Source organism: Panthera pardus, unplaced genomic scaffold (genome assembly GCF_024362965.1).
Source record: "Panthera pardus isolate Hobbes unplaced genomic scaffold, ASM2436296v1 HiC_scaffold_1, whole genome shotgun sequence".
NCBI classification, from domain to species: domain Eukaryota; kingdom Metazoa; phylum Chordata; class Mammalia; order Carnivora; family Felidae; genus Panthera; species Panthera pardus.
This window is the reverse complement of record NW_026526654.1, coordinates 22,542,639-22,554,850: the sequence shown is the minus strand read 5'-3', so window position 1 is coordinate 22,554,850 and position 12,212 is coordinate 22,542,639. Positions and strand designations below refer to the sequence as shown.

At 40.9% G+C, this 12,212-nt stretch overlaps 1 protein-coding gene across 1 annotated transcript in view; it reads left to right on the top strand.

Annotated features, from left to right (window-relative positions):
• RAP2A (RAP2A, member of RAS oncogene family) overlaps positions 1–11,646 on the top strand; it is a 35,976-nt gene extending 24,330 nt beyond the window's left edge. The window contains exon 2 of the mRNA XM_019444048.2: positions 7,771–11,646. Within this exon, the coding sequence (XP_019299593.1) occupies positions 7,771–8,008 (238 nt within the window). The 3' untranslated portion in view covers positions 8,009–11,646. The remainder of the gene's footprint in view (positions 1–7,770) is intronic.
• The last annotated feature ends 566 nt before the right edge of the window (positions 11,647–12,212 follow it).

Sequence of the window (12,212 nt, the reverse complement as noted above, 5' to 3'; positions counted from 1 at the left end):
CTTTTCATGGCTTGATAGCTGACTCCTTTTTACTGCTGAATGAAATCCCATTGTCTGGACGGACCACAGTTTATTTATCCATTCACCTACTGAAGGATATTGTGGTTGCTTCCAAATCTTGGCAATTATGTGTGAGGTTGCTATAAACATCCATGTGCAGGTTTTTATGTGGACACAAGTTTTCAGCTCCTTTGGGTAAATACTTGGGATTGCTAGACTGCGTGGTAAGAGTATGTGTAGGAAACCACCCAAGTGGCTAAACATTTTGCATTCCCACCAGAAGCGAATGAGAGTTCCTGTAGCTTCACATCCTTCAGCATTTGGTGGTGTCAGTGTTCTGGATTTTGGCCACTCTAGTAGGAGTGTAGCAGTATCTCATTGCTTTAATTTGCATTTCCCTGATGACATATGATGGTAGAGCATCTTTTCATATGTTTATTTGCCACCTGTATATCTTCTTTGATGAGGTGTCTGTTAAGGTCTTTGACTGATTTTTTATTGGGTTGATGGTTTTCTTATTGTTGAGTTTCAAGACTCCTTTGTATGTTTTGGATAATAAATCCTTTATCAGATGTAAAAATATTTTCTCCCTCAGTTGGTTTTTAATACAACATTTAAAATGCCTCAGTTGCATTGTCATGATCAATTGGTCCCTCACAAACTACGAGGAACCGATTCTTCTGATACAGTGCCAGCTCTTAATTTCTAGGAAAGCAGATTATGTTTATTAACCTTGGTATGGAGTATCCCTGATAGCTTTGAATGTCTTTTTAGTGTCATTATTCTCCACGCTTAATTTTTGTATTACATTTACAGATTTCTCTCTCTTCTTCAGGATGCATTCTGAAACCAGCAGAAAGTCAGAGCAGAGGACTGTGGTTTCATTACTCAAGCTAAATTACCAGAAGTGCCCTTTTAAGATGAAATATTTAGTCACTTCAAAACAAGTCAGTCTAGAGGAAGAGAGCAGCCTTACTTAGCTCATGGTTTCCATCCTTACAAGAAGTATTGATATTTCGTGCTAGCAAGCTGTGGTAGAAGCTGTCACCTCCTAGCCAAAAACAATCCTTTTTCTTCAGGACTGCCACAATACTTTACTGAAAGATTAAAATTATCAGTCCCACGGTTGCAGAAACAGGCACTCTTAACTTACACACTACTGGTTGTAATACAACTTTTGGGATGCCAGTTAAGACTCTGTGTGTGTGCACAACAATCTGATGAACTTAGAAATGTGATTTTTCTGGCCCACCTACACACATATTACATATACCTTTGAGACAGAAATCACACTTCTAAGTGTAGCTCATCAGACTGCTGTTTATGTTAGTAAAAAAAATGAATCAGTAAAAAAAATGCATTAATGGGGAAGAAGTAATTAAATTATGGTACAGTTAGAGTATAGAGTCTATAAAATGTAATACTACTTAGCCATTAATAAAACTTATATCATTTATTGAAATGGAAATTTCAAATATAATTGGTACAGTCTCCTTTTACAAAAACTAATATCTATGTTTATATAGATTCGTATAGGAAAATAGTCTGGAAGGATATATACCAGAAAGTTAGATTATTCTCATGGAAATGGGATTAAAAATGTCTTTCATTTTCCTCCTTACCTATTTAAATATCGCTGGGATTTTTATCATTATTATGGCTGACCCTTGAACAGCATGGGTTTGAACAGTGCAGATCCACTTATATGCAGATTTTTTTCAATAAATAATAAATAAATTTTTTTCAATAAATTTATTTCAAATAAATAAATTCAAAAAAAATTCAATAAATGTTTTTCTATTTTTTCAATAAATAGAAAAAAATAAATTTTTTTCAATAAATAAATACAGTACTGTAAACGTGTTTTCTCTTTCTTAGGATTTTCTTTTTTTTTTTTTTAATTTTTTTAACGTTTATTTATTTCTGAAACAGAGAGAGACAGAGCATGAGCAGGGGAGGGGCAGAGAGAGAGGGAGACACAGAATCTGAAACAGGCTCCAGGCTCTGAGCTGTCTGCACAGAGCCCGACACGGGGCTTGAACCCACGGACCGCAAGATCATGACCTGAGCCGAAGTCGGACACTTAACCGACTGAGCCACCCAGGTGCCCCTCTTTCTTGGGATTTTCTTAACATTTTCTTTTTTTAGCTTACTTTATTATAAGAATACAGTATATAATACATATAACAAAGTATGTGTTAAATGACTGCTTTTGTTACCAGTAAGGCTTCCAGTCAACAGGAGGCTACTAGCAGTTAAGTTTTGGGGGAGTCTATATGCTGTCAGCGCCCCAATTCCCACATTGTTCAGGGTCGACTGTACTTATTTAATTTGAGCAGGGAGAGGAGAAAGAAAACCTATTTGCATTCTGGAGAAACAGATTTCTATATTCTAAAGGGTACAAGAACTAGGACCTATGGGAAGGGCCAAGATGTTACAAATGACAGCTCACGAGACAGGGATAAACCTTTTAACACCGGCTTTTTAACACTAACGTTTAACAGAACTGACAGAAAGGACAGAATGGGTTGTTTGAGATATGAGTTCCGCATCACTAATGATGTTCAAATATAGCCATTTGGTGAGGTTGTCATGGAAGTGGTTGGAGCCTCGAGTGGTTTGACATTTTGCCTTGAGACTCTCTTGGTAGATGAGATTTTTAACATGAGGGGAAGGTTGACTAAGGGGATCTATAAAAATCTTCCTGATTTTCATTCCTGAATTCAGAGACAATTGTACTTCAACATGCTTGTGCAAAAGTGACTTAGAAGAATGCAGCATGACACAAACCATGAGATCGTGACCTGAGCTGAATTCAAGAGTGGTAAGAGCCTAACCGCTTAACCGACTGAGCCACCCAGGCGCCCCCGCACGGCCTTCTTTTCATACGCTGCAATACAGCACCCTCCAAAGGAAGTTAAAGGCGCTGACCGTAGTGGTTTCTGTCTACAGCTTATCACTGGTGAATAAACGAAGGGAAGAAGGAATTGATTCCGGATTTGCCGCAGTGGAAAACTGTGAACTATGTCAACACAGTATGGTTTGAGGTCACGAAGCAACAGATTAGGCCAGTGTCTTCAAAACCCTGCTGACCCGCACGAGTAGTCTTCAGAGCTTACACATGTAGATATATATATTTTTTAATAGCCTCTTTGTGGGTCTCTGGTCCCATAAGTTCAGATCCAGTAGGTCTGGAGTAGTGCCTGGGGATCAGTACTTTTTTTAATTCCCCAGTTATTTTGGCAATTGGCCAAGTTTAGGCACAACCAGAAGTAAAACATACATACACACATACATATGCATACACACATATCAGGAAAGTTACCAAAAAAGAGAAAACAACATGAGACTATTGGAAAGCCATTAAAAAACCACTGGAATCCATTGGCAAGCATCAAATATTGTGAACTCTGTGAAGCTACCTCACTGAGAAGCCTGTCGGCATTCTACAGCCAAGTGATGCTCAAGCCTGAGTGTCTGATGATCTATTCAGTGCATTAGGCAGAGCTAGTTTTATTCATCAATACATCATGTAATCATGCTCATGAGTACAATAAACACTGTAAAAATCATGTCGATAAAACAACTGTTTGCAGACTATAAACAAATATAAGATTATTTGAGCTGCATGACCATAAGCCTGCTCACGTTCTTAAAAGAAATACCAAGGAGGGGCGCCTGGGTGGCTGAGTCGGTTAAGTGTCTGACTCTTGATTTCAGCTCAGGTCATGATCTCATGGTTCGTGGGTTCGAGTCCCGCATTGGGCTCTGTGCTAACAGCTCAGAGCCTGGAGCCTGCTTCGGATGCTGCGTATCCCTCCCTCTGCCCCTCCCCCATTCTCTCTCTCTCTCTCTCTCTCTCAAAAATAAACACTAAAAAAAAAAAAAAAAAAAAAAAGATCATCCTGTTGGGTGCTGTGCCAAGAACAGTGCTAAGCTGTCAGCCATCACTTGGTCAGTGATATGTACTGATTGTGGGAATGGCCCACTAGGTCCTGATTTTTAACTTCGAAGCTGAAGCGCGCCTTGGAAACCTAGTCCAGCTCACTTTATAGTTCAAGAAACTGGGAAGCAAGAGATGAAGTTAATTTGCTAAATTCACAGAACTAGCTAGAGGCAGTTCAGGGACCGGAGTCCTGGTCTGGCTTTGTTGGTTTTTCAACACACCCTTGCTGGAGCAGGGAGCAGGGTTTCCCCACGCTCCCCCTCTGTTGTGTCAACTCAGGGCTTTTTTGCTTTTTTCCCTTTGCCTTCTCACCCGCCCACCTTGAGGAGGATCCTGGTTTCTCCAAATCTTACCTCCTCCACACAGGACCCGTCCCGTCAGCCCAACCCAAAGCCTCACCTCCCCTTCCGCACAGGTAGCTGTATCTGGAGAATGAAGGCTTTCCTTCTCTGCTTGCTCCTCTTCCCCTCCTGCTCAGCCCAGGGGACTGGAGAAGGTGAAGGCTGGCGGCAGGTGGCTGCTTCGTTCCTTGACTCGGGGTCAGTCTCTCCTGCCTGTCTGTCCTCAGGAGCTCCTCACCTCCCTTTTGACACTTCGAGAAGCTGTGTCCTCGCAGCAGCGGGCAGGTGGGACAGGAAAGAAGCACCGCCCCGCGTTTCCCCAGCACTCGGGGCTTTCTAGGGCATCCTGTGAGCTTTACAGCGACCTGTGCGTTCAGTGGGAACAGATCCCCTGACTCCCTTTTTACCAACAAGGAAGTGACTACAGGTGACTACGGTGCAAGGTTTGCTCAGTCTTGCAGCCTCAGTGGCCGGGCTGGAAGCCGAGCCTCCAAATCCCAGTTTCGAATCTCTTCTGCGGTGTCATGTATTAATGTTAACAGCAAGAGACACAATTTCTCACCGTCTGCTATTCCGAGATGTAGAGAATACTTCCTTTCCCCGAAGACCTTTGAAAGTCTTCTGAGGACATCAGTCTGAATTGCTCCAGCCTTTTTAGCATCTCGGTCTTAGAGAAGACCGCTGACCATTCAGATAGTGATGTAATGGCCAGGTTCTCTGCTGCTAAACTGTCACCTTCACTCGACAGTTAACTAAATGCTGTTACATACGGACTTATGTTTGCAGTGTTCTTGTTGCCCTTTTGAGAATCCGTTGGCAACATTTATTCAGATTCTTGATTCAAACGGTGCGTGATACAACTGCTAATGATTTGATACGTTTGCAAGTTTTGAAAATCCACACAGCTGTAGCGTTTAGTTAGAAGTGTAAGAACTATTTCTTTACCTATAAAACATGATTTCATACTTTATTTAAACTAAAAACATAGTCTCTAAAACACTGCTTAACTAATAAGAGAAAGTGATGTCATCACTTTCCCTGTTAAGGATGGTCCACAGAGATTGAAATTAATTTTTAACCCGATTAAATTCAACCAATACATTTTTCGGGATTGCATTCATGTTTATGTTCTTTCCCTGCCAAACAAGGTGATTTAAAGTAACGCTGCGGTGTATATACTCTCATAAGGAAAACCGAAATGCAGTTAAAAGCTTGCGAGTAAAATAAGTTCGGAAGGCTGAGAGGGCTCGTCTGCAAAGCAGCAGGTCTGCACCGTTTGTAATGCAGCTTCACCTTGCTGCCACTCGTCCTTGCAGAGGCCACCGGGCACACGTAATTGTTTGTAGGGAAGAGTCCTAGAAGGTGTGAAAAACCCGTGTGTCGTACGGCCAGAGCTCGCAGTAGGATCTGAGGCCACAAAGCACAAGGCCCAGCTGGGCCACAGTAAATTCAGATAAAGCCACTGATACACATTGGAGTTTGTCCAAATCCATTTCCTGCAAAAGAATACCCAAGTTCTAGATTTACCTTTGATACGGTTGTCCCCACACATTTTTAAGTTGTTTTTATGTTCCAGATTGCTAAGTGGCGCACTGCTGGGAGCCCTCTTGTTGAAACAGTTCTCAGTTTGACCGAGTGCCAGAGACAGAAGTGAGACTCTGGTGGGAATATAGTTTGCTTTACAAGCGTGAGTGAGGGGAGAGAACCAATTTCACCGAGTGAGGAGACCGTGGAAGGATTCTCACTCATATTAACCACCTGCCCAGCACTCAGTTTCCTGAATGATAAAAACTGTGTACGAACCCCGCCTCAGTGAAGTCCTATGTGGTAGTTTTCTCTTCTCATGGAGTGGCCGCGTCCTGTCATATTTGTTATCCTTATGTGCAATGGTGTGCTTTACTTCCTTTATAGATTAGAGATGCATTCTGCTTAGAGGAAGGTACACACACATACACACACACACACACACACACACACACACACACTGATTTATACTAAAATCACAAGAAGCTTTTAAAATGATGTTTGGGGCACTTGGGTAGCTCAGGTGATTAAGCATCTGACTCTTGATTTTGGCTCAGGTCGTGATCTCATGGTTCATGAGATCAAGCCCCTGTCTGGCTGGGCACTAACAGCGTGGAGCCTGCTTGGGATTCTCTCTCTTCCTGGCTCTCTGCCTCTTCCCTGCTTGTGCTCTCTTGCTCTCTCTCTAAAAAATACATAAACTTAAAAAAATTAGAAAATAAATAAATGATGTTTAAAGTAAAAATGATAGCCTTAGGAAAATATATTAGCAACATTCCTTAGAACAAACATAAACAATATTAGTAAATAACTATGCAGAGTAGCACCATGTATTTTTACACTGTGAGTAACCATCGTAAAGAGAATCGATCAGCCTTAGGTATCAAAATGATTTAGGGCCTTTTTACTTTGTTCTTTTCATACCGTTTTGTTATCCTTATTAGTCTAGCTTTTTTCCAGATGTCATAACTCACAGACGCCTTATCTTTGTCTGGCTGCTATAACAAAAAACCTCAGAATGTGGGGCTTAAACAACAGTTTGGAGGCAGGAAGTCCAAGATCAAGCCTCTGCCAGCTTCTGTGTGTGCTGAGGGCCCGCTTCCCTCGTTGTTGGACTCCTCTTTTTGCTGAGTCCTCACTTAGGGTCGGGGCAAGGGAGCACTCCCCTATCTCTTTTCCATATAAAAGGGCACCAATCCCATCCATGATGAAATCACTGCCCCAAAGCCCCAAACTCTTAAATACAATCACAGTGGGGCTTAGGCTTCAACACTGGGAAGAAGGGGGCACAAACATTCGGCCTATGGCACACTTGTGCTGGTTAGGAAGGAAGGGACGGCATCAAATAAAGCTAATGACTGAAATGTTTACTCCTTGCAGGCTGTAAAGAGCCATGATGTCTTTCAACTGGCTAATCTGGAACAGTTTTATCAAAGGGATAGAATGTAGTCATATTTGATAGTTTCCATCCTAATGATTTCTACTGTCTTTTGTCTTAGGAACTATTCCAACATGACCGGTTTTGTATATTTATGGAGCTGAGTAAAATGCTGACAATTATAAATCGTTTGCTTGCTCAGTAGAGCTATTACTTCATCAACTGAAATTTTGAGTAAGCATCTCTTAGAATGGAAAAAGTTTAAATTAAGCCACCTAACAGGATTTATTCTGAGATTCTGAGAATAATTTTCCAAATATATCTGGAAAGGTAAATTGATTTTCGAAGATGTAGAATTGATTCATGTAAAGCCTCGTTTCCAAAACCCCATTTACTATCCACTGTGAGGGCAGCACCTGAATGCCCTCAGGGAGATGTCAAGCCAAGTGAGGCAAATGACGTTTCGGGCAACTAAAGAGAATGTTTGTGGTAGAATAGAATGAAAAGAGAGAAGATACGTTTTAGCCTCTTAACTTAGTGCCAACTTTTATAATGTCTGTGTCTCGTTTGCTCTCTTGTAGGTATGAGAAAGTGCCAGTCATCTTGGTTGGAAACAAAGTGGACCTGGAAAGTGAGAGGGAGGTGTCATCCAATGAAGGCAGGGCCCTCGCCGAAGAGTGGGGCTGCCCCTTTATGGAGACTTCTGCGAAGAGCAAAACGATGGTGGACGAACTCTTTGCCGAAATCGTGAGGCAGATGAACTACGCCGCGCAGCCTGACAAAGACGACCCGTGCTGTTCCGCCTGTAACATCCAATAGCGTCCGATGCGGCCGCCCCGGGCGGGCCTTGCCCGGTAGCGCAGGCGAGGGCGCACCTCGTCCGGGCGACTGTGGAGTCCGCAGGGTGTGGGGGGTGACTCTGCAGTGCAACGGCCACCCTCGTTCGGCGTCGAGCAGTGATTGTCAGTTGAGGTCTCTGAGTACCACTTGGGGTCAGTAGCTACAGTCTTCACCGTTGTCCTCGGCCTCCTGGACGCACCTGCCACTTGAAGGCATAGCCAATCTACAGGGTGATCTCCTTTGGAAGCTGTGGTGGCATTGTCACCGAGTTGACAGAAGCAACTATTGTATAAATTCAAAATAATCATGAGAGAGAAACCAGAAGAATCCCTATGACCACTTGCGGTTAAGATATTTTGTCTTCTTTGAAAAAAAAAAATAAGTAAAGGAGAAATATTTTCCTACGGAGAGTACTGAAATTTCAGGACTTGAGATAGTGCTTCTAACCAATGTATTCCGTCAAGTCAGTTACAGCTGACCTGCCAACGGCATTACAGGGAGAGATTCTTTCCTCAGCTGACGCATTTCTGTTCCTCAAAATTGATGCTTAACTGTAGATGTTATCCTAACGTGTGACGCAGAACTAACTCGTGCATCGATCCTTGCTAGAGCAAAAAAAATCAGAACAGGTTGTGTATGAATACGATCTGGCTTTCGAATGTGTTAAGTCACCTGCTTTGCCACCCAAAATGGAGGCTCTCACAAGGGTTTGATCCGAATTTAACCCCCAAGCCCACCCTCTGTTAACAAAGCGGGCATGGTCTTAATTGACAAGAAGAAAGCGATGTGATGGGAAGATTGCCTCGCCTTACTCACAAGAAGCGTTCTGGTAGATTAACTAGTACCATCGTGTAAGGAAAATGAAGCCATGTTGCATCCACGTGTTCCCGTTTGCAGAAACCTCACAGGACAGTACACACATCTTGCATTTTTTACGTTCGTTAAAGCAGCAAACCTTCTTGCCTTTAAGGGCTCTGGTTGTGGTGTGATTCTTGGCTAACCTGCTTTCGAAATCACGTTTGCTGTAGCAGAGCTTTATTGCAGGCATCTAAAAATTGAATAACCATGTGAAATAATTTGGGCTTAAAAGTAGAACATAAATTATAGAGTGGAAGGTAAGGGACAAAAACAAAAACAAAAACAAAAAACCACCAACCCTTTTATCTTTAATTTTCCTGGGGAATTATATAAAGATTTTCTTATAACAATTTTGCCCTGATTACTGAAGTGGCAAATAAAGCTAGAGAGAATATTTTCTTTTGAAAAGGTGCTCAAGCTCTGACATTTTGGGTTTTCATAGCCGTGAAGTATTTATCATTTGCATGACTAGTGGCACAGGAAAAACCTATTCGTAGGTTTTACAATCAAGTGCAGAAGGGTTTTGAACAAACTTCAGAGCTGTAAATGCTGAAGAGAGTATCCTGAGCGAATCCTCTGGAGATAGATTTGGCCTTCAGAACTGCAGTAGCGCTGAGCCTGCGATCTGCTTCCTGCCCCACACTTTGTTGCTTTCACACACTTGTGCAAGTAACCGCTGGTCTTCTGTGGGTACCTGAGAGAGGAGTGTGTGTTTGCGTGTGCATGTGTGTTTATTGTTCCTGAGAATTTGGCACAAGTCAGAGATCATTGCCTACACTGAGCATCTCGACTGCAGAATATAGTGTATCAAAAACATTTTTTAAATTATTTGCGTGTTTTTGACACTTTCTGAAATCCTTGGTAACCCCCAAGTGTTTAGTGAGCTGGCATTAAGCTTAATGGATAGCAGAAAGGTGGATAGTACTTTTCATAGGTGAGAAAACAGAGATATGTGGATCCAACCAGGCTGTGATTGTTAAAAATCTTTGAATTGTGAATATTTGCATTCTTCAATATAGGTTTTGGTTTTGGTTTTTGTTTTTTTTATAACCCCCAATTGTGAAGCACCTTGTTTACAGGATGGAAAGTTCTAACCCATTTTACTGAAACAGATTTCAGTATGTAACAGTTGATTTGACTCAAACCTTTAGAGAAACCAGAGATTCAAGAAGTACGATTTATCTACTGAAAAATAGAAATATTTGTTAGTGAATCGGTTGAGACTTGAAGCGTCTAACTTCTCAGAATGATTGTTTTTTTAGAATTCCATATTTAACAGACAACTAAGAGCACATATTAAAAACATCTGTAAAGACTCTACAGTTTTACACTATGGATTGCCATGCAGACAAGAAAAAGAAGTCAAATATGAAAAGTATGGCAAAATGTAAGGTGGAAAGATTAAGTCAAAATCCGGATTTTCGTCCCCCGTGTTTGCGTCAGACAGTAAGGTGGGTTTTCACTGTAAAGATGTTGATAAGAACTGATTTGGCTGCCTGATCAGCGTCTGCACACAGCCCTTCATATTTAGTGACAAAGCATCAAAGATATCCAGAAACATGGGAACCCTCTTGTGCTCTTAACTGTTGGTATTTCATCTGGTATGAATATAACTCGGTTTGAATGAATGTGTTTGTTGAGATGTTAATAACAAGCTTAAGAACGGGAGGATTAAATTTGTTGGCACACAAATCATCGTGGCTACAGAGAAAAGTTGGTGACCTTGTGTCGCTATTTATTTTATGCCCTGATCAGACTAGCACCTAGATAAGTGAAAGTTTTTCTAACATGCCTTAAAAATGTTATGGTTTGATCCAAAGACCCACTTTTTCTTTAGCTATTTGTGATAAGCTTTTTCCTTTGTTTTCCTTTTGTGTTGTTTTACTTTCAACACAGGCAGCGTTTTTTAAGATCTTTTTTTTTTCCCCTTTTATGTTGCAGCTTTTGGGGGGGGGGGTGGTTCTCTTTCAAGCTGTGATAGTGATGGTAATGGATGCCTTTCATTTTGTTCAATTTACAACATACACGCCAGCATCGGATCAAAAGCGTTACGTAAAATCTTCCTTAAACTATCGAAAGGTGCTCCGTGATCTTTTCCTTTGGTTCGTAGAACTAGAACTGAATTTTTGACTAAGTGCTAGAATTGCCGTCACTCTTCTGTGGAAAAACTACTGATATTTTATGCTTTTCTTTGTGAAGAAATGTTGCCTAAGGATGTCTGCTGTGCGTTTTCAGGAGTTTTCCAATGGGAATGTTGTCCGTGTATGTCTGAATGTGAAAGTGCTTATTTTGTTTGTTGCTGTTGGTTTTCCGCTGGTTTGTTTTGGTTTTTAGTTGTTCTTCTCACTAGCCTTGTGTTCACGCTGGTAAGCTTTACCTGTCTCCTTGGCCAATCAAACGTTTGAGACTATGGGGGTCTTTTTTTTTTTTTTTTTTTTTTTTTTTAATTAACGTGTCATTGTGCATCTATTAAATCTTGATCAGGGTTTCAAGAATGACCGCAGTGGGTTTTGGAAACAGACTTATCATTATTGATTTGGGGTTTCCCAGAGATATAGTTCACAGTTCATTGTTGAGCTCTAATACAACTGACCATTTAAAATTGAACAACAGTTTATTGTTTTGTAACAATGTCAGTTGTTAAACCTTGACATTTCGATTAAAACATGGATTGTAGTTATAACTCAATGCAAATTCAACAGTTGTATTTGGAGTTAAATTATTTTAACAAATAAATTTATTTAATGAAACTTCCTCTGGATTGGTTTGGTTCGGTTTTTGTACATGTTCGTGACGGAAATGTGTTCAATATATACGAAAATAACTAAGAATTGCCGTAGAATGAATTTAATACTCTTGATACAGAAATATCCAAGCTGAATTAAATGGACGATGCGTCATAAAAAAAGGAAGGTTAATAGATCATTCTCATACCCTTTATAAATAATAACACAAGAAAGACTTTAAAATTAGTAATTACAGGGGTAATTACTGATTTTACTGGGTGGCACAGTCGGTTAAGTGACTGACTCATGATTTCGGCTCGGGTCGTGATCTCATGGTTTGTGTGTTCGAGCCCTGAGTCGGGCTGTGTGCTGACAGTGCAGAGCCTGCTTGGGATTCTCTCTCTGTCTCTCTGCCCCTCCCGTGCACTCTCTCTCTCTCTCTCTCAAAATAAATAAAATTTTAAAAAATAAAATAAAATCAGTAATTACAAATACAAACTTGTCTCCATAAATAGTGTTTTATATTTTTGAGGACAGCTAGCTAATTGGAAGTCTCAATGCTAATGTGAACACAATCATTCCAGGTAATTAACATTAAT